Below are 22,172 nucleotides of genomic sequence, written 5' to 3' on the forward strand. Positions count from 1 at the left end.
TCCATTCAATTGAGGGTATTTTTGTCAAATCAACATTTTCACTTGAATTGGTGGTTTTTTTCAATTTAACTGAGATTTTTCACTAAAAAACCAAAATGATTGACGATGAACAATCTCATGATCACATTTGTTGATTTTAAATCTTAATGACCTAAATGAAGAGTTATAACAATCGCATGACTATTTCGGCTAAAACAAACCTTAAAAAATTAAAACTAAATAGAGAGGGGAAAGGAAATAAAAAGAGAAAATCGAAAATAAAATAAAAAAGGGAAAAACAGACGTCTCCTTGTCGTCTCCTCTCGCCTCGTCTGGTGCCAGTTTCAGATCGAAATTCAGCAATCGACTCTCAAACTATGAATCTAATTTCGTCTCCTTCCTGCTGTTCTCCTCCACTCCCCTCCTCTCTCTTTCTCCCATGCATATAATTAATTAATTCGATTAGTCATTTTTTGTTTATAGAACATCTGCGGCTCCAAGAAAGATTCAATTTTTTGCTGATCACTGACGATGTAGCAACTGTAAGTTTGTGAAAATTCGTAATTTTGGTTATTGATTGCTGGAATATGATCCTATCTGAAAATAAAGCTGTCCAGATTTACTTGATCATGATCTTCTCATTGCTTTTACTGTGAAAAGATGGATAATTTATTGCGAAATGTGCTTAATTTATTGGTGATCTGCTAGGTTTTAAATCCAATTAGTTTAATCTGGTAATGGGTATTGGATATTTTCTTTAAAGGATGATAATTTATATAGAATTTGTAAGTTTTATCTCTTTCGGGTTACTTTTTGTTTCGAATTAGTTGGATTTAGCATTCTTCACAATGTTGATTTGATATTGTTATTCAGTTTTTATACTTTCTGTTTGACATTGTTGCTCCTGATGAGTAATTGGTCATCTCCTCTCAGCTTTAGTAACTGATATAAACTGCTTTTCTTGTATTTGAAGAATTTAGCATTGAATTTTTTATTTTTTTTTATTGGAATGGCAGAGTTGATATTGTGGTTATCCATCTTTGATTCGGGGTTATCTGTCGTGTCGCATGATTTTTGATTGTGGAAGTGGGTTGTAACTTGTAAGTGAGCCTGATTCCGACATGAGTTCAACAGTGTCAACATCTCGAGGAATACATTCACCTGCAAGGCTTGCCATGCACGAATCACCGGATTCTGGGGCTTCTGGTTCTTTTAGCCCGCTTGAACCAGACACTAATGACAGTGAAACGGAGTTGCTCTCTGTGTTTTGGAATCAAGACAACGGTTGCTTCTCTGCCGGCACAAGCAATGGATTTCGCATCTACAACTGCGAGCCTTTCAAAGAAACTTTTAGACGTGATTTGAAAAGTGGGGGATTCAAAATTGTGGAGATGCTATTCCGATGCAACATTCTTGTACTTGTTGGTAGCGGGGACAATTCACAATATCCACCTAACAAGGTTATGATTTGGAATGATCATCAGAGCCGATGTATTGGTGAATTTTCATTCAGGTCTGAGGTTTGTGCAGTAAAGTTAAGGCGCGATCGCATAGTAGTTGTTCTTGAGCACAAGATATATGCTTATAACTTTATGGATCTGAAGCTGCTGCATCAGATTGAGACTGTAGCAAATCCTAGGGGATTGTGCTGCCTTTCACACCATCCAAATACATCTGTGCTGGCCTGCCCAGGCCTTCAACGAGGACAAGTTCGAATTGAGCATTTTGGGCTGAACGTGACGAAGTTAATCAATGCTCATGATTCTCATATTGCATGCTTCTCCCTGACAATGGACGGGCTGCTTCTTGCAACTGCTAGTAATAAGGGTACTTTGATAAGAATATTCAACACAATGGATGGGACTCATTTACAAGAGGTAGCATATTGCATGTGAACTTTTAGTAATATGTTATGGTTGTTCTTCAAGTTTATGATGAATGGGTTCAGATTCTGTATGACAAAATGAATTTTTTAAACTAGCATGCTGTGAATTACCGAATAGAAGAACAAAGTTCATTTGTATTTATATATTAGTCTATTGCCTTTCTGTAGGTACGCAGAGGAGTGGATAGAGCAGAAATTTACAGTATTGCTCTCTCCCCAAATGTCCAGTGGTTGGCAGCATCAAGTGACAAGGGTACCTTGCATATATTCAGCCTCAGAGTTAGAGTACTCGGGGAGGATTTATCCGCTCATAATTCTGCTCAAGGGCCGGCAATGTTTCAGCAGAACTCTTCAAATTCCCCGGATCCTCTTATTTCTCCGAACACTGGTGCCAATTCTAGTTCATCATTGTCTTTCATGAGAGGTAATAAAATTGTGCTCAAAATTTATTTTCAAGACTACCATGTGTCATCTGCTTGGATACTACGTGTCTACGTGTTAAAGTGTGTAAGGGACTTTGGTTTGGATTTCTCCGTAACTTCTTGCCCTTGAACGGTTTTAAGTGTTTTCTTCTAAAACTAATCTTTTGGACAATTGCAGGGGTTTTACCAAAATATTTTAGCTCCGAATGGTCATTTGCTCAGTTCCACTTGCCAGAAGACACTCAATTCATTACCGCATTTGGTTCTCAAAACAGTGTCATCATTGTTGGCATGGATGGGAGGTATGCTCTCTCTTTGTGTGTGCATGTATGTGTTTCTATTTGTCCTTGCATTTTCCGCTGGCCTAAAATAGTTGAAATATTCGAGTAATTATTCCTCAACGGTTCATCTAGGCCCATGATTGAAATTATAAGTTATTCCTCAACAGTTCATCTAGGTCTGTGATTGAAATTATAAGTAGTTTTTGTTTCGTAATGAAGATTACTTAAAATCGACCCCCCTTAAGTTGTCCCCTTTTTTTTTTACCAATTCATTTGTCCCCTTAAGTGTTTTCTTCACTTGGTGCGATGACAAGTGCATTCGCCCATGAGCGATAGGTCTCGGGTTCGAGACTTGGGAGCAGCCTCTCCATAAATGGGGGTAAGGCTAGCCGACATTCACCTCTCCCAGACCCTGCGTAAAGCGGGAGCCTTGTGCACTGGGTACGACCTTTTTTATTTGTCTCCCACCCCTGCTTCACTGATTTTTTTTCTTCTTCTGGTTTATCAGTTTCTACAAATGCAGTTTTGATCCAGTGAATGGAGGTGAGATGGTGCAGCAGGAATATGTACGCTTTCTAAAAACCGAAAGCAGGCCAAGATAGAATTTCGAATGATTCATTCAACCATACATTCTTTCATCCCATGTAAATATTGATTCGGAATCTCTGTTGGATGTAAATATTTGGAAGAGTTATGTTCCTTTTCACCGCATCTCGTAAAATAAAGCAATCTTTAAAGCTACATTGCCAGAAGCAAAACCTGTCCCATAAATTGCTAGGATTATCAATCATAACAGTGTTGTTTCAGCTTCAGAAACGGCACAATACATTGAAACCGAAACAATCTGGTTTCTCGAACAATCTTGATCGTGCATTTTGTCCAAATGTTCCAAGTTCTGGCTTGAAAAATCTCAGTCCAATACAATGGTTGTATGGGAAATCCTTGTATATTGAAGAATAATACAATATCTGTAAAACCCCTTCCATTACAGATCTCTGTTTGGATGTTTAATAGTTGTAATTAAAAAGCAACCAACAAATGTTCATTTCATAATCTGATGCTAATTACAATCATGGTCAGAAAGGAGGATCAGTTGATATGGTAAGACTAGCATCTTGTAAGCCAGAAGGAACATCGAATCCTGACATGAAGTCATCACCAAAGATCACAGCACCAGCCGCCAGCGCTCCAGCTCCGATTCCCATTCCAACACCAGCTGCTCCTCTACGACCAGGTGGTGCTCCAGATGCTGGCATATTGATATATGTCTCCTGCATTCGGTCTGTTCTCGGGATAAAAGTAGGTATGTAGCCAACATTAGAAGGCGGGGGAGGCGGTGATGGAGTTCTAGGCGGCTGATAGCTCGGCCCGCCTGCTGGTGGGTAGCTTGGTCCCCCTGCTGGGGGGTAGCTTGGTCTGTTTGCTGGCAGGTAGTTTGGTCCGCCTGCGGGCGGGTAACTTGTTGCGCTGGCTGGTGGGTAACTTGGTCCGACTGCGGATGGATTGGAATAGTTTGGAGGGAAGGGCATTGGTTGTGCATATGGGGAGTTGATACGGAATTGATCTTCCGGCCTTTGTTGTCGAGCTACAGGTCGTATCGCTGGTGCAGATCCGTCTCCGGTAGCCAAGGTGATAGTAATGCTGTTATCCATAGGTCCTCCTTCACTGCCTAAAAACAGAATTGAAGTCGATAACCACATCACATTCGAAACTCAATTTATACAAGATCTTTCGAAGTTTTTCAATGAATTATGAATACCTGTGTACGAGCTTCGAGCTTCCATATCCTCAGAAATACGTATTGAGACATCGACGAACCCTTGAGGTTTGTTGGAATTCTTTTTCCGCAACTGGTAGCTCCCAACTTCTTCAGCTCCATGCCTCGGAGCCTCAGAGTTCTTGTTATGCTTAGCCAGAAACTCTCTCAGGACAATAGTCGCCGTCCCCTGAAGCTTTTCCCGGAGGAAGATAGGCTCTCTGCTGTACACCTCAACGTGCAGCGCCAGATCCTGCAAGTCCGCCTCCGAGCCCTCAATCAAGGTAGCAAACTTGGTTCTCCACACCGGATTCTCATTTCCAGAAGCATCAATCTTGGTGCAGTACTTGTTATTCGGATTAGTCCACCCAACAGCATACCACTGGAGCTTCCACAACGAAGACGAACGCCTGAGCCCTCGGGCGGATATCAAGCACACTTCAACCCAGAGCTTCCCCATGCCAGGCTAGTTGAAGGAAAGGGAGGAGCTGAGAGACAACTTTCTTGAAGAAAAAGAAGGGAAGCTGTTTAGCATTATCTAAACTGCTACTTTACTTTGGAGGTGAGATAACTTTTATACCGTACCGACATTGTGGGGTAACGATAACCCCTTTTGTCAAACTTCTTTTCCCAGCCAAAAGTGCTTCACAGATGGGCAGGAATCGGTAATTAACAATAAAAAAGCACACATGACGAATTGGGCATGTGATAAAGTTAGAAATAATATTGGTATTGTTAGAGTAGGACTCAACGGACCCACCAATCCAAAAATCCAACATGATATCAGAGCCATGTTTGGGCCTGTGCAAGCCAATGAGCTTGTCACCAAAAAGGAAACAAGCTAGGACTCTTAATAGAGAGCCGGCCTCTGAGTTCCATTGAAAACAAGTCTGGACTCTTAATATAGAGCTGATCTCTGAGATTCAATTGTTGATGTGTGGATCTTCACGTGTGAACCACTAAATGGGGTTACACGTGAGGGGGAGTGTTGGAATCCCACATCGGTGGGTGCAAAAGAAAATAATGGGTTTAAATATAATTATCTCGAGGCCTTTTGTGATTAAATCTCACACCTAACGGATTGCCCCACTCTAACTCATATCCTAAAAAATCCAACAAATATGACTTTGAAGGCTATCTGTAACAATGAGACTATTAGTCTCATATAGATTAGGGCTGGGTTCGGTTTGAAACGGTTCGGTTTTTTGCCAAAACCGAAACCGAACCGAAATTTCGGTTCGGTTCGGTTCGGTTCAATTTTTTTTCGGTTTTTTTCGGTTCGGTTTCGGTCCGGTTCGGTTATTTTTTATTTTTTATTTTTTTTATAAAATGTAAACTTTCATTAAACTTACATACATATCAAAAGCCCACAACTAAACACAAACAAAAAAATGGGCCAGCACAACAACCCAAAAAGAACTGTTTGTGCCCGAAAAAGAAAGAAAAAAACTGAAAGCCTAGCTGCCTAGCTGCTTAGTTCCCTTGCTGCCTTCGAAGCAAGCTCCGGCGACCATGAACCAGCAATCCAACAAACACCAGAGGTGAAGACCATGAATCGCGATATCCAATCACGATTTCCTGCCTTTGACGACCCCTGAGCACAAACAAACATAATTTTCCTTCAGCTTATGAATTAACAATCACAAATTTTGCACCTTTATGACAATAAAAACATTATTTCCAGTGTTCAAACAGACTGAAACATATAATAGAACCAACCAACTTCACCCCCACCTACCCTTTTAGAACTTAAACAAAAGGCCAAGGACATTTGTATGTATAACTGTGTCATACAGAAATTCATCCACTGATCAACAAGACGAGGAGTCAAACTTACTGAAGTCCTCTGCTAATTTAGACCACCATTTGCCTCAATGTATATATAACCATTTGACTCAGCCAAACCTACAACGCTGGAACAAAACCAAAGTCATTCAAATCCTTGAACAAGCGAGTTTCGAAAAAATAAATTTAGATTGTATCTTTTTAATACAAAACCAGGAAAGCAAATGAAATACCTCAGCCCTAGTGTCGGTATCTGCAAGCCGTTGCTTTATGTCTCTTGCTATCGAAAATAAAACTTACTCCACATTAAGATTCGTCTTTGCACTCTGCGTTACACAATATCTTCAGTAAACGGAAACACTTATTATTCAACTAGTTTCCGGTAGAGTTGGGGGCTGCGGTAGACGGAGCTGGGGGCGAGACGACGTGAGATGACGGGAACGACCTCGAAAGAGGCACGTAGCAGAGATCGAATCAGTAATCCAAATAACAATTGAAACAAATATCCAAATACACAAATCCAAAAACCAAATGCAAAAAAGGGATTATAATTGTCAGATCCAAACAGATCCAAACAAAAATCAATAAATCATCGAAATCAAAAGCTAAAAAATAAAAGGAAAAACAAGGTTCAGTGAAGGGAGAGAAGATGAAATTACCCTGCTTGTGACCGGTGCCTTTCTCGACGAGTCGACGGTATGGCACTGAGCGCACTTGGTCTTGAAGATTTTCTCACAGAGAGTGATTGAAGTTGAAGACCGAGAGAGAGGGTTACTGGGTTAAAGGGTGTTGCGGCGGCTGTGGCTGCCTAGGGTTAAAGAATTTAACACGAGAGAGAGAAGAGAAGAATGAAAAAAAATAAAAGGTGTGGCTGCTGTGGCTGGCTAGGGTTAAAAGGGTTTTGTAGATTTCTCCAAAAAAATTTAAAAAATTCTCTAAAATCCTAAAGGCATGAGGGTTCGAACCCATGCCTTGCAGTTTGAAAAGCTTCACAGAAACCAACTTGGCAACGAGTTATGTTTTGTTATGATTGTATGACTAAAATATTTATAATATTGAAAATAAATAAATAAATATTTATATCGGTTCGGTTCGGTTCGGTTCGGTTTCCGAACCTCAAAAACCGAAACCGAACTGACCAGATTCGGTTTGGTTCGGTTTGACAGTTTCGGTTCGGTTTTTTTTTCGGTTCGGTTTTTTTCGGCCTCGGTCCGGTTTGGTTTTCGGTTTTTTTCGGTTTTCGGTTTTTTGAACCCACCCCTAATATAGATGTCTCTACTTGTGAGTATTCTGCAACTAGTAATGGAAAGTTTTTTTCTTATTCGAGCGTCTGTTGGAGTAAATATGTTTTTATTTAAAATATATTTATTTTTTGATTTATTACAAACATTAAATATAAAACGTAAACTGTTATTAAAGGTGGGATTCCAAGATCAAGTCTATATACATAACTTTGTCCGTTGTGATTTGTACGGTTTGGTCTCGTCCGTCTTTTAATATTCCTTTTAATTTCCTACGGTTTTGCATCCACATAATAATTAGCACCCCCAACCTCTATTTTCTTATATATATATATATATATATATATATATATATATATTAGGGTAAAAGACTGTTTACTACCCTCATGTTTTGTGGTTTTCAACATTTAGTACATCAAGTTTTTTTCGTCTCAGATTCATACCTAAAGTGTAAATTTTGGGATAGTCTCATACATCCGTTAGTCAAACTGTTAAGTCTCCCGTTAACTATGACATGGCGCACTGACTGGGCGCCACGTGTCATCCACGTTTTTTTTTTTCTTTTCTTTTCTTCTTCCTTCTTCTTCTTCTTCTTCCTCTGACCGCAATTTTTTTTTTCTTCCTCCTTCTCCTTCTTCCTTCCCCTTCTTCCTTCTTCTTCCTTCTCCTTCTCCTTTTCCTTCTTCTTCTTCTTCCTCCAAAATCTGGGGAAGTTTTTTTTTTTTCTTTCTTCTTCTTCCTCCTTCTCCTTCTTCTTCTTCCTCCGACTGCAACTTCTTTTTTTTCCTCCTTCTTCTCCTTCTTCCTTCCCCTTCTTCCTCCTTCTTCCTTCCTCCTTCTTATTCTTCTTCTTCTTCTTCTTCCTTAAAAAAAAAAGAAAAAGAAAAAGCTTTCATCTTCCCCCAGATTCAGAGGAAGAAGAAGAAGAACGAAGAAGGGAAAGGAAGAAGGAGGAAGGAAGAAGGAGAAGGAGGAAGAAAAAAAAAAGTTGCAGTCAGAGGAGGAAGAAGAAAAGAAAAGAAAGAAAAAAGAGAAAAAAAAACGTGGATGACACGTGGCACCCAGTCAGTGCGACACGTCACAGTTAACAGGAGACTTAACAGTTTGACTAACGGATGTATGAGATTGTCCCAAAATTTACACTTTAGGTATGAATCTGAGACGAAAAAAACTTGATGTACTAAATGTTGAAAACCACGAAACATGAGGGTAGTAAACAGTCTTTTACCCTATATATTATATATAAAACAAAAAAATTGTTAGGTATCTTATACGATTTTGCAGAAAGTAGATGAAGAATTTTTTACATATATTGATTTAAAAAGCAACATATCGAAAAGGTGTAAGTTCAAAGGTTCTTCCGGTGTGCAAGGAAAAATCTTATCAGAACAAGGTTCTGGGCTGTTTTATCCTGGGGACAACGTAATGTTTGTAAACTGCTTGCACACTTTGGGCAGAGCCGCGAAACGTCTTAAAGAGAGCGACTTAATCCGCGACTCATCCCAAAAATCATTCACTACTCAAGGCTTCTACATTTTTTGGGTAACTTCGTTCCTTTCTATTTCAATTTATAACAATTTTAAGACGTATTCAATCTGCCATGCATTATAAGGAAAACTCTGTTTTCAGGCAAATCTTGTTGAAAAGCAACTGATTGCAATGATATTAGAAATCAACGTAGTTGATGGATCCGAGGGATGCTGGGTGGACACTGGTGCTTCTCGCCATGTTTGCTATGATCGTTCCCTTTTCAAGACTTATTATGTGGCTGAGGGAAGAAGGTGTTGTTGGGTGATTTGCATTCAACAGATGTTGCTGGTATTGGAGAGGTGGGGTTGAAGTTCACCTCTGGAAAAACCATGATACTAAAAGATGTGATGCACGCTCCAGCGATAATGAAGAATCTGGTCTTAGGCTTTCTTCTCAACAAGGCTGGATTCACTCAAACCATTGGAGCAGATACGTATACTCTCACTAAAAATGGGGTTTTTGTGGGAAAGGGATATGCTACTGATGGGATGTTTAAATTAAATGTTGATGAAATATCTACTTCTACGTACATGTTGTCTTCTTTTAATACTTGGCATGCTAGACTTTGTCATGTTAACAAACGCTTGGTTAAGAACATGAGTAACTTAGGTTTTTTACCTAACTTATCATTGAATGATTTTGAAAAATGTGAATATTGTAGTCAAGCTAAAATCACTAGAACTTCACATAAATCTGTCAATAGAGAATCTGAACCACTTGATTTAATTCATTCTTATATAAGCGAATTTGATAGAGTGCTAACTAGAAATGGAAAATGTTATTTTATTACCTTTATTGATGATTGTTCGAATTACTGTTTTGTCTATCTTATGCAAAATAAAAGTGAAGCTATTGACATGTTCAAAACTTTCTTGACTGAAGTTGAAAATCAATTTAATCGTAAGATTAAAAGATTTCGTAATGATAGAGGACAAGGATATGAATCTACTGAATTTGTTAATTTGTTTAAGTCTCATGGAATTATTCATGAAACTACTGCTCCTTATTCTCCTGAAATGAATGGTAAAGCAGAAAGAAAAAATCAAACTCTTTGTGAATTGACTGTTGCTACTTTGCTTAGTTCTGGAGCTGCTTCTTATTGGTGGGGTGAAATTGTGTTGACTGTATGTTATGTGTTAAATAGAATCCCTAACTCAAAAACAAATATTTCTCCTTATGAAATTTGGAAAAATAAGAAATCAAATGTGTTGTATTTCAGAACTTGGGGTTGTTTAGCTTATGTTCGTAAACCTGATCCAAAAAGATCGAAATTGGCTAGTAGAGCATATGAATGTGTTTTTATTGATTATGCATGTAATAACAAAGCATATAGATTTTATGATTTGAAAAACCATGTCATAATTGAGTCACTTAATGCTAATTTTTATGAGAATAAATTTCCTTTTAATCTTCGAAATAGTGGGGGTTCTAATTCTTCTAAAATTTATGAACCTACTGTTGTAGAACATAGTCAATCTGCATTAGAACCTAGGAAAAGTAAAAGAGCTCGAATAGCTAAAGATTTTGGCCCGGATTTCCATGTATATAACTTACAAGAAGATCCTAATACAATTCAAGAAGCTTTAACTTCTTTAGATGCAGATTTGTGGCAAGAAGCTACAAATGATGAAATGGATTCCCAAGAGTCACATCAAACTTGCACTTGGTGGATCTTCCACCTGGTTGCAAATGGATTCATAAAAGAAAATTAAAACTTGACTGTTCAGTTGAAAATTTTAAAGCCTGACTTGTTGCCAAAGGCTATAGACAAAGATAAAATATAGATTTCTTTGATACTTATTCACCTGTGACTAGAATAACTTCTATTCGTGTATTGTTTGCTTTAGCTTCTATTCATGATCTTGTTGTGCACCAAATGGATGTTAAAACAGCTTTCTTAAATGGTGAATTAGAGGAAGAAATATATATGGATCAACCAGAGGGTTTTATTATTTCAGGACAAGAAAATAAAGTTTGCAAGTTAGATAAGTCACTTTATGGATTGAAACAAGCTCCTAAACAATGGCATGCAAAATTTGATAGTTTGGTTACTTCAAATGGATTTAAAATAAATGAAAGTGATAAATGCATCTATTATAAGTCTGAAAATAATATATGCACTATAATATGCCTATATGTGGATGATCTGCTTATTTTTTGTTCGAATATTTACGTTGTAAATAATGTCAAAACTTTGTTATGTGCTAATTTTGATATGAAAGACTTAGGTGAAGCTAGTGTAATACTTGATATGAAAGACTTGGGTGAAGCTAGTGTAATACTTGATTGTAAACCAGCATGTACTCCTTATGATCCTAGTGTAAAATTGTTCAAGAACACTGCTGACAGTGTTAAACAATCTGAGTATGCGAGCATTATTGGTAGTTTTCGTTATGCTACTGATTGCACTAGGCATGATATATCTTATGATGTAGGTTTACGAGCAGACCCAGTTTGGAGCATTCGCATGCTATAGAGAGGCTTATGAGATACCTTAAAAGAATGATGAATTTCAGATTACACTATGAGAAGTTTCCCGCTGTCCTAGAAGGTTACAGCGACGCTGATTGGAATACCCTTTCAGATGACTCTAAAGCCACTAGTGGATATATTTTTAGTATTGGTGGCGTGGCTGTGTCATGGAAGTTGAAGAAACAGACTATCTTGGCTCAGTCTACTATGGAATCAGAATTAATAGGGCTAGCTACGGCAAGCGAAGAAGCATGATGGTTAAGAAACCTACTGTCAGATACCCCTTTATAGGAGAAACCGATTCCAACAGTTTTGATCCATTGTGATAGCACAGCGGCAATAGCTAAAGTGCAAAACCGTTATTATAATGGGAAAATGCAACAAATACGCCGTAAGCACAACATTATAAGAGATTACCTCTCAAAATGAGCTGTAAGAGTGGATCATATACGGTCTGAAGAAAACTTGGCTGATCCCTTGATGAAAGGACTAGCACGAGAAAATGTTTGGAAAACCTCGAAAGGGATGAGACTAAAGCCCGTAGAAAATTGAGTCATTTGTGATAGCAACCCAACCTATAGACTGGAGATCCCAAGAAATAGGTTCAAATGGTAATAACAAGTCACAAGTGATATGAGTGAAGTCTTGCTAATTTTAATTTGGAATATTATTCCATGTCCATCCCTAAGAAGCATGGCATCCTGAAGCGTTTTTAGGTTGAGAATTTTTCTCTTAGTAAGGTCTATACTCTATGTTGAGTGGGATATCTAGCTACATGAATATCCTTGATAGTCTTACCTATGTGAATGTGGAAGTGAGGCTGCTTCCTATGAAATCTTGGACAAGTTTCTAAAGCGTTCACTATACTGGGATACAAGCACATGGCCGTAATGTGTTGGCTTTTTGAACTTCACCTTATTAAAGTTATGTTTGTGGTGTTGTCAGAGATAAAGTTCAAAACTATAAGTTACTCTAGTATAATCTGGATCACTAACACTATGTACAGGTTCAAGTTGAGAAACACCTTTACTTATGCATAGCTTTATAATATGTTGCTTGATTAACGATTTTTAAACAAAAACAAGTGGGGGATTGTTGGAGTAAATATGTTTTTATTTAAAATATATTTATTTTTTGGTTTATTACAAACATTAAATATAAAACGTAAACTGTTGTTAAAGGTGGGATTCCAAGATCAAGTCCATATACATAACTTTGTCCGTTGTGATTTGTACGGTTTGGTCTCGTCCGTTTTTTGAATATTCCTGTTAATTTCCTACGATTTTGCATCCTCATAATAATTAGCACCCCCAACGTCTATTTTCTTATATATAAAAAAAAATTGTTAGGTATGTTATGCGATTTTGCAGAAAGTAGATGAAGAATTTTTTACATATATTGATTTAAAAAGCAACATATCGAAAATGTGTAAGTTCGAAGGTTCTTCCGATGTGCAAGGAAGAATTTTATCAGAAGAAGATTCTGGGCTGTTTTATCCTTGGGACGACATGATGTTTGTGAACTGCTTGCACACTTTAGGCAGAGATGCAATACGTCTTAAAGAGAACAACTTAGTCCGCAACTCATCCCAAGAATCATTCACCACTCAAGACTTTTACATGTTTTGGGTAACTTTGTTCCTTTCTATTTCAGTTTACAACAGCGTCTAATCCACATAGGAAATTGGTTGTAAGAGAGGTTTACAGTATGCAACTGCGAAGATATGTTCCAAAACCAAGTCGGAATGATATCTGAAATTCCTGTATTGGGTAGGATTAGAACCACCAATTGCGTTTGAGTCTGATTCCACATAGGAAATTCAGGCCCTGGATGCCAATAATCCAACCATAAACGCCGAAGTTGGAAAGTAGAAATCCAGTCTCGACTAGTTTTCAAAGTCAAGTAAACGGTAACCTCCTCCATCTTGCTCAACTATTCGCAGTACCATCCTATTTGATTAAGCTGAAAGAATTGTTATCATCATAAAAGTGGATAATCACCAAATTAATCTTCTGAGTTCTGGCTGGGAACTGGCAAATAACAATAGGTGCTTGTTTGAACATCGTAAGTGCTAGTTTTTTGCCAATGCCACGCGCAGATTTCCGTTGCATAAACCAACACTCAAAATTCAGGAATGGTTGCAAAGTTGGAAACCTGGTCATCAGTAGTATGTTTGACAGCTCTAATCGGCATCGCCATGAATTTATGTTATATAACTTATATGACTCAAGTACGTGATGGGGATGAATACACGAGACATCTCTATATAGATGTTCAAACGGAAACTTGGTGCAACGAAAATTTGAAAACAATGCTTTCAGGTCATATCAAAGTGAATAGATTGTGTCATTGTAATTCTCGTTGTAACATTTGCGAGAAAATCACAACCAAGCAAAAAGAACAGCATTGTGTCAAAATTATACAACAATTACACCATAAATTTTTCCTACGATACTATTTAGGAATCTTAAGATAACATTGCTCAATGGCGTGTCAACCAGCAACAAACCAAGTAAAGTCCAAAAACCGAACATGAATCCCAATCCCAAGCTAACATAGAACCACTTGTCTTCAAGCAAATTGTATTCTCTGTCTTTCTCAACTGCTGCCGGTATCACCCGAGTTGCACTGCAATCGTCAAGTGGAGCACCACAGAGTTCATTGCCGATAAAGCTGGACGGATCAAGGCTCTGGAGCTGAGTGCTTTCTGGAATCTGTCCCATCAAATTGTTGTCGGACAAGTTTAAGTGACTCAAGAATGTCAAACTCCTCATGCTTTGAGGAATTTCTCCATCAAGCTGGTTCATCGAAAAGTCAAGAGATTCAATTCGTCTCAAGTTTCCAACCTTTGAAGGGATTCCTCCAGTCAAAAGATTTTTTGATAAGTTCAGTGTTCGTAAATGGAGTAGGCTGGTCAGTTCCTCAGGGATCTCTCCGGATATAATGTTGTTCGAAAGGTCCATGCTAGTTACCAATCCAAGAATTTCGCGATATTCCACTTTTCTACCCTTGGTCACCAGGATTGCTTCGACTAGGTACCTCCCATAAGAAAAAATGTCAAACAACAAAATATTCGGACTGTTTGAATTTGACAAGGTGGCCATGGCACTAAAATTGTGGAAGCATCTTGGTATTGTCCCTGAAAGATTGTTATCCGCTAGGTCCAAGATTTGGAGATTTATGAGATTACAGAGTTCATGAGGAATGTCTCCATGAAGCTTGTTCGAACGGAAGTTCAAAAGCATCAAATTTGAGAGGCTTTTCCCTATCCACATTGGCAAGCTTCCGATAAACTTATTCCCACCAAGGTCAACAACAGACAACTCGGTACAGTTCTGTAGGGACAGAGGTAATTCTCCGGATAGTTGATTATTGAGCAACTGCAATGATTTGAGGTTGAACAAGTATCCAATGGAGCTTGGAATGTACCCAGTTAAATTGTTGCTTTCCAAATTTAAGACCGCCAACTTTTGCCAATTCATCCAACAATCAGGAATTTTTCCGGTGAGAAGATTTTTTCCAAGATTGAGAAGATAGAGTTCTTTTGGTTCGTCCACACTATCACAAAAGAAGCGGGAGACAGATCCGGAAAAGGATGAATTGGAAAGATCTAGCATATAAACTGTGGAGGGAACCAAAGGTAATGAACCATTGAACCGGTTAGAACCCATGTCGATCACTAATGAAGGGCCAACCACCATATCTTGAACCTCTCCACACAATTGATTGTGAGAGATATTCAAATAAAGTAATTGGGAAGATAAGTTCCAAAACCAAGTTGGAATTGCACCCGAAATCCCTGTATTCGACAAGCTTAGAGACCAAACTTGAGTTTGTGATCGAAGCCAGTTAGGCAATTCAGGCCCCAAATGCCAAGAATCTAGGTATAACTGGTGAAGTTGAAAAGGAGGAAGCCATTTTTTACTAGTATTCAGAATGAATGAGTTTCCTTTTGCATTGAACTCCAGCAGTCTTGTGAGCCTAGTAAAATGGACTTCAGACACCACGCCTTCTAATGAATTATATGACACATCCAAATTCGTAAGAAATTCGAGCTGACCAATAATTTCTGGAAGTGTCCCATTGAATTGATTGTCAGAGATGTCTAGGTTTACTAGGAATGAAAAATTCCCTAGTGACACTGGAACGGGACCTGATATTGAATTACCAGAAAGATCAAGGTTGCTTAAATTTTTAAAATCTCCTATCTTCTCTGTCAAATGACCAGAAAGATTGCAATAACTCAACGACAAAGACTTCATTTTAGCTGAAGCACACACACCGGACAAACTGTCGATGATTTCTGATACCTTTCCAACTGTGAAGTTGTTCATCGACAGATCAAGATCCATCAACTTACAAAGCTTTTCCAATGACTTTGGGATTTTCCCTTCCAGCTGATTATTATCCAACCGAAGGCTAACAATGGATGTCAATTTTCCAACGGAGCTTGAAATTTCACCCTGCAAGTGATTGTTAGAAAGAAACAAGGACTCGAGATTGCTAAAACTGTACAGCCATTCAGGTATAGTACAATTGAAGAGGTTCGACTCGAGATTAAGAACTTTAAGACCAGTCATGTTTAGAATACCATGTGGAATTGGTCCTTCAAGAGAATTGTATCCTAGATTCAAAGAAGCAAGGTCTTTATGGTTGAACAGCCATTTGGGTATCGGAAGACTAAGATTGTTCAACGAGAAATCAATTTCCCTGAGAGAGCTGATGTTTTGTGGATAGTTTGGGATTGGACCCCGGAAACCACAGTTACCGAGGGAAAGAGAAACTAGATTTTCAAGACTGAAAACCCATTTTGGAATCGAAGAAGCAAACATGTTTGCAGAAAGATCGAGAATGGCAAGCGAAGTAAAATTAATTGAAGGCAGAGGTGGAATGTGATCAAGTCTGTAGTCGAACATATGCAACTCTTTCAAAGAGGGGAGCATGTTTGTGACTTGCAACCAGTCGGATGCTTTGCTAAGATCAACAGAGTTCATGTCCAGGTGTTCCAAATGAGAGAGACCAGAAATCCATTGAAGGTTATCAACCTTAAGCATGTAATCACTGAGAGAGAGGTAGCGTAGACTCGAGAGATTTCCCAACTGATGAGGAATTATTCCTGCGAATCCTGCTTTTGAGAGGTTAAGATATCTTAAACTTCTAAGAGAACCAAAGAACTTTGGAACCTGTGCTTCTTGAAAATCATTGTTGCTTAAGTCCAAGTAGTTGAGATGCTTTAAATTGAGCAAAGAATGACTTACCTTGCCACCCAAGGAAGAGTTGAAATTCAATGAAGGGTTGGAATTACCAAGATGAAGCTTGCGGATGTGACCAGTTAAGTCATCGCAGATAACTCCGGTCCAAGTACAACAGTCGGAATCTTCTAAAAGATAACTCAAATGAGGAATGGCAGACAAGACAGCAAAAGTAAAAGAAGGTATTTTGGCTCAATCCCTCGATACCTTAGAGGGTGCATTATCATTGATTTAAATAGTGTACAATGACTTGATTTACAAGTATAATTAATCTACAAAGAATACATAAAGGGAATGTTTTAATAAAACAGGGAAATCTGGAAATCATGATGAAACAGGAAACAATCCCAAGAGATCAGGAATGTATCATCCTTTACGCCCCCGCAAGCTGACAGTACAATCAAGTACAGGAAGCTTGGAAACCAGAAGTCGAAAACGAGGAAGAGAAAGGCCCTTGGTGAAGATGTCAGCAATCTGATCATGAGTAGAAAGATAACGAACATCAATCTCCTTGCGAACAACCTTTTCACGAACATAATGGTAATCCAGCGGGCATGAAACACCGGGTTGGAAGCAAGGGATATAGCACTGATATTGTCACAGAACAGTGTAGGACAATGTAGAGGAAACTGGAGGTCACGGAACAGCATACGAAACCATGAAAGAGTGGCAGCGGTGATTGCAAGTTGACGATACTCGGCTTCAGTGCTGGACCGAGAGACCCCATTTTGTTTCTTGGCACTCCATGAGACAAGATTGGAACCCAGATACAAGCAATAGCCCCCGGTTGAACGCCGATCATCAGGATCCCCGGCATAATCGGCATCGGAAAATGCCGTAAGACAAAAGGAACCAGGCGTGTAGGTAAGACCGTGAGAAGTAGTGCCGACAAGGTAACGAAGAATGCGTTTGACGGCGGCCCAATGAGTAGAAGTCGGCTGGTGAAGAAATTGGCAGACTTGGTTGACGGCGAAGTTGATGTCAGGACGAGTGAGAGTCAAGTATTGAAGGGCCCCGACAACACTTCGGTATTCAGTAGGATCCGGCAGAGGGTCACCATCCTGAAGACTGAGCCGTCGCCCACTAACGGCAGGAGTAGGAACCGGCTTGGCACCATGCATTTTGGTGCGGTGAAGTAGGTCAGTGGCATACTTTTGTTGGGAAAGAGAGAGACCTGATGGAGTGCGGACCACCTCCATGCCTAAGAAATAATGAACCGGTCCAAGGTCCTTCATAGAGAAACAGATGCCCAAATTCTTAATGAGGGTGACAATATGAGAGGGATTATTCCCGGTGACCAAAATATCATCAACATAAATTAAGAGATAAATGCGAGTAGAGCCATGAATATAGGTAAAAAGCGAGTGATCCGCGGTAGAGGGACGAAAACCCAAATCTTCCAAATGAGTGGAAAAACATTGGAACCATGCACGGGGCGCCTGCTTGAGCCCATATAAAGAACGACGAAGGCGGCACACATGATGAGGGAACTGTGGATCAACAAAGCCACGAGGTTGGTGCATATAGACCTCCTCAGACAAAGAGCTATGAAGAAAAGCATTCTGAATATCCAACTGACGAACAGGCCATTGAAACTGAACTGAAAGAGCCAAAATTAAGCGAATAGTAGAGTGATTGACAACAGGACTAAAAGTTTCACCATAATCAAGGCCGGGTTGCTGATGAAAACCATTGGCTACCAAACGAGCCTTATACCGCTGAATAGACCCATCAGAATTCTGTTTAATATGAAACACCCATTTGTTTGGCAAAATATTCATAGAAGCAGTACGAGGAACAAGAGTCCAAGTACCAGCACGTTGAAGTGCATTAAATTCATTGGCCATCGCAGTACGCCATTCGGGAAAAGTGTTGGCCTGACTAAAACAAGTAGGCTCAATAGGACCGGTAGAAGAAGAAATGGCAGCAGAAAAAACATATTTAGGAGGCTTAAGAGAAGCCGTTTTGGACCTGGTGAGCATACCATGGGAAGTAGAGGGCACGGCAGGTGGTACAGCAGCAGATGGAGCCTCGGGAGGCGCATCAGGTTGAATTGCAGAGGCAACAGCAGGCGTGGGCCTGGGAGTGACAGATGGGGTTGCTGCTTGTGCAAAAGAAAGAACCCGCCTGTGAGGGTCACGGGAGTAAACCTGTAGGGCCGGCTGTGGTGGGTCGGATGATGGACTGGATTGATGAGTCTCCAAAGAGGGGGACACAACCACCGGTTGGCTGCTAGACGGTCGGGGGGCATGCGGAAGAGGCCCAGTGATTTCTAAAACAGAAGGAGGAGACGAGGCCGGGGAGGATGGGGCAAGAGAGCCAGAGATGGCCTTGAAAGGAAAATTACCTTCATCAAACACAACATGGCGTGATAAAAAGATGCGGTTAGTAGAGATGTCTAAGCACCGATAACCTTGATGATTGAGAGAGTAACCAAGAAAAACACATTTAGTAGAACGAAATTGGAGTTTATTAATATTATAGGGTCGTAGGTAGGGAAAACATGCACACCCAAAGGTCTTTAAAAAACTATAATCAGGTTCCTTAAGAAACAACTTTTGATAAGGAGACATAAAACCAAGTACTTTAGAGGGGAGGCGATTGAGAAGATAAACTGCTGTGTGCATGGCCTCAGCCCAATAGGCAGGAGGCATCGACGCATGGGCCATTAAAGTAAGTCCAGTGTCGACAATGTGACGGTGTTTGCGTTCCGCCAAACCATTTTGTTCGGGATGGTGAGGGCATGAGAGACGATGATGAATACCATGGTGAAGAAAAAAATTCTTGAATTGGTGACTACTGTATTCGCCCCCACCATCAGACTGAAACATCTTAATTTTAGTGGAGAATTGATTTTCAACCAAGGTCTTAAAGTGAGTAAAAATATTAAAGACTTCAGATTTCAATTTCATGGGATAAATCCAAGAATAACGAGAGAAATTATCAACAAAAAGAACATAATATTGGAAACCACTAACAGATTTATTGGACGCACTCCACACGTCGGAGTGAATAAGCTCAAGATGAGCTTGAGTAACAGACAATGATGCAGAAAAAGGTAACTTAACACTTTTGCCTAAGGGACAAGAATGACACATAAAAGTATTGAGATTGAGGTTGCCAGAAACAGGCAACTTATTCGAATGCCTAGAAAAAAGAAATTTTAAAATGGAAGAAGATGGATGGCCTAAACGAGAGTGCCAGACATCACTACCAACACGAACACCAAGAAAAGCAGCACGACCATAAGCAGTCGGTGATGAAGAGGAAAAGGGATAAAAGCCATTGCTACTCTTGCCCGAAAAAAGAATCGTCCCCGTCTCCATATCCTGAATATAGAAACAAGAAGGAAACAATGTAATATAACAATTGTTATCCAACATAAACCGATTAGCAGACAACACAGAAGTAGAAGCATCCAGACAATGAAGAACATCATTAAGCTTAAAAGAAATATTATTATGAGAGAGAGTGGAGGAGCCAATACGGTTAATGGGCAAACCTGTACCGCCAACGACACCACCGACGGAATCACCACCACGATAATCACGGGACTGAGACAACGTATTGAGATCATTGGTGATATGCGAGTTGGCCCCGGAATCAATGAGCCAAGGCTGGGAGTGCTGAGCAGTCAAGGCAGTGAGACGGGAAGAAGGAGGACGACCTTCATAAGCCAAATTAAGGCGTTGAGCACAGTCAAGAGCACCATGACCAAAAGTATTGCAAATCTGGCAGCGAGGACGGGAGGAACCGTGAGATGGGGCTGGACCAAGAACCCCAGAAGCATTGTTGGAGCCACGGAAGCGAGAGCCATCGTGCTGAGAACGACCACCACCACGATCGCGAAACGGACGGTCATGGAAACCACCAGCACCGCGATAGCCACGATAGCCGTCACCACCATTGTTGCGAAACCCATCATGTTGAGGACGACCACCCCCACATGAGAAACGGCCAGAGCCACGATCGCCGCCGCGATCAGAAGAGGAGCGGCCACGAGAGGCAGAAGAGCCGCGGGAGGCTACCAGGGCCGAGACGCTGGAGTCCGGCGGAGCAGGAGGATCAGCAAGGCGGAGTTCAGCAGCGAGAAGAAGAGCCTCAAGATCAGGAAGGGAAATGGGGTTGTCACGGGCCTGAGCAGCAGCAACAGTGTTCTCAAATTTGGGGCCGACATTAGACATGACGACCGGCACCATGTCATCAGCAGAAACAGGTGCCTCGGCAAGGGCCAATTGATCTGCAATACCATTGATCTTATCAAGAAAGTCAGAAATTGAAGAATCACCTCGTTTGGTCTGGAAGAAAGCAGTACGAAGTTGAAGAATGCGACTTTGGTTTGTAGAAGCAAAACGCTGCTAAAGAGCAACCCAAACATCACGGGCAGTGGAATGACGAGCAGTGGCGGCGAGGGCCTGGTGACCAAGAGAACCATTGATCCAAGAAAGAACAAGCTGGTCCTTCTGAACCCAGTCAGCATACGCGGGGTTGGGTTTGGAAGAGGCGTTGCCGGTATCGTCGGACAAGAACGCCGAGGGGCAGATGGAAGTACCATCAACAAAAGCCAACAATTGACGACTGCGAAGAACAAGTAGCAACTGAGCCAACCAAAGAGGATAATTGGAAGAGTCAAGTTTGATGGAGATCGCATGAGAAACAGAAGGGAAGATGTCGGAGGAAGGAGTAGTCAAACTGGTTGAGGCAGCCATGGAGAAGAGTAGGAAGAATCCGAAAAAAAAAAGACGTTAGTCACTGGCTCTGAGTACCATAAAAGATAACTCAAAGGAGGAATGGCAGACAAGACAGCAAAAGTAAAAGAAGGTATTTTGGCTCAATCCCTCGATACCTTAGAGGGTGCATTATCATTGATTTAAATAGTGTACAATGACTTGATTTACAAGTATAATTAATCTACAAAGAATACATAAAGGGAATGTTTTAATAAAACAGGGAAATCTGGAAATCATGATGAAACAGGAAACAATCCCAAGAGATCAGGAATGTATCATCCTTTATCTTCTTCATCAACCCACGAAGAAAGCCGATTTGCAGGTCCTTGAGATCTTGCTTGAACATCAAAAGGGATTGCTTTTCGTTTTCTTTGCAAAGCGAAGTCCAGCCCAGATTTTCATTGCAGGAACCAAAACTAATTGAAATGGTTGCAATAGCTAGAGCCCTGATTAGAAGTAAAACAACTATCATGGTTATGTCCATAAAGTTTTAGTTTATGAAGTAGATGATGTGCGCGCGCGTGTATATATATACATACACAATGGCAGACAGTCAGACTTGTTGAACCTTTGACAATGTTGAAAGGTTGAAAATTCATACAGAAATAATCAAAGCTTTGATTATTTTATTTTTTTCGGACTTTCATCTTCCCCCGAAATTAACGGAAGGCAAAGTCACCAGCCTTCGTTTTCTTGAAAATTGACAGATCAACGTTCCATCGAAGTGGTGCTCTCTGACCAAATTGAGTGGTCGGTGGTGTCAAACAATCAGCCTATGCTAATATTAATCAAAAAGTTCACAAGTGGCAGCACCGCTCATGAATACAAGTTATATAGAA

The 22,172-nt window shown here is 40.1% G+C and overlaps 3 protein-coding genes across 3 annotated transcripts; 1 reads left to right on the forward strand and 2 right to left on the reverse strand.

Annotated features, from left to right (window-relative positions):
• The first annotated feature begins 243 nt into the window (after positions 1–243).
• LOC126590069 (autophagy-related protein 18c-like) lies at positions 244–3,308 on the forward strand. The gene is made up of 5 exons (XM_050255593.1): positions 244–521; positions 996–1,856; positions 2,033–2,288; positions 2,465–2,588; positions 3,076–3,308. The coding sequence occupies exons 2-5, from the start codon at positions 1,101–1,103 to the stop codon at positions 3,167–3,169; spliced, it is 1,230 nt and encodes a 409-aa protein (XP_050111550.1). The 5' UTR covers positions 244–521; positions 996–1,100; the 3' UTR covers positions 3,170–3,308.
• A 279-nt stretch (positions 3,309–3,587) lies between these two features.
• LOC126590353 (protein SRC2 homolog) lies at positions 3,588–4,915 on the reverse strand. Its single transcript, XM_050255847.1, has 2 exons — positions 4,327–4,915; positions 3,588–4,236 (listed from the first exon to the last, which is right to left on the reverse strand). Exons 1-2 carry the CDS (start codon positions 4,781–4,783, stop codon positions 3,644–3,646), a joined length of 1,050 nt encoding a protein of 349 aa, XP_050111804.1. The 5' UTR covers positions 4,784–4,915; the 3' UTR covers positions 3,588–3,643.
• Positions 4,916–13,678: 8,763 nt separating this feature from the next.
• Positions 13,679–21,817, reverse strand: LOC126582587 (receptor-like protein EIX1). The gene is made up of 2 exons (XM_050247070.1): positions 21,633–21,817; positions 13,679–16,742 (listed from the first exon to the last, which is right to left on the reverse strand). The coding sequence occupies exons 1-2, from the start codon at positions 21,815–21,817 to the stop codon at positions 13,769–13,771; spliced, it is 3,159 nt and encodes a 1,052-aa protein (XP_050103027.1). The 3' UTR covers positions 13,679–13,768.
• Positions 21,818–22,172: the final 355 nt, after the last annotated feature.

Source organism: Malus sylvestris, chromosome 1, assembly GCF_916048215.2.
Source record: "Malus sylvestris chromosome 1, drMalSylv7.2, whole genome shotgun sequence".
NCBI lineage: Eukaryota > Viridiplantae > Streptophyta > Magnoliopsida > Rosales > Rosaceae > Malus > Malus sylvestris.

What these genes read in the sequence shown, in the direction of transcription:
- LOC126590353 (XM_050255847.1), bottom strand. Translation starts at nt 4,783, where the DNA reads ATGGGGAAGCTCTGGGTTGAAGTGTGCTTGATATCCGCCCGAGGGCTC. An exon ending in AGCTCGAAGCTCGTACACAG is followed by an intron (nt 4,237 to 4,326) that starts GTATTCATAATT and finishes TTCTGTTTTTAG; the next exon opens with GCAGTGAAGGAGGACCTATG.
- LOC126582587 (XM_050247070.1), bottom strand. Translation starts at nt 21,817, where the DNA reads ATGGACATAACCATGATAGTTGTTTTACTTCTAATCAGGGCTCTAGCT. An exon ending in CAAATCGGCTTTCTTCGTGG is followed by an intron (nt 16,743 to 21,632) that starts GTTGATGAAGAA and finishes TCCTCATTTGAG; the next exon opens with TTATCTTTTAGAAGATTCCG.
- LOC126590069 (XM_050255593.1), top strand. Translation starts at nt 1,101, where the DNA reads ATGAGTTCAACAGTGTCAACATCTCGAGGAATACATTCACCTGCAAGG. An exon ending in ATGGGACTCATTTACAAGAG is followed by an intron (nt 1,857 to 2,032) that starts GTAGCATATTGC and finishes GCCTTTCTGTAG; the next exon opens with GTACGCAGAGGAGTGGATAG. An exon ending in ATCATTGTCTTTCATGAGAG is followed by an intron (nt 2,289 to 2,464) that starts GTAATAAAATTG and finishes GGACAATTGCAG; the next exon opens with GGGTTTTACCAAAATATTTT.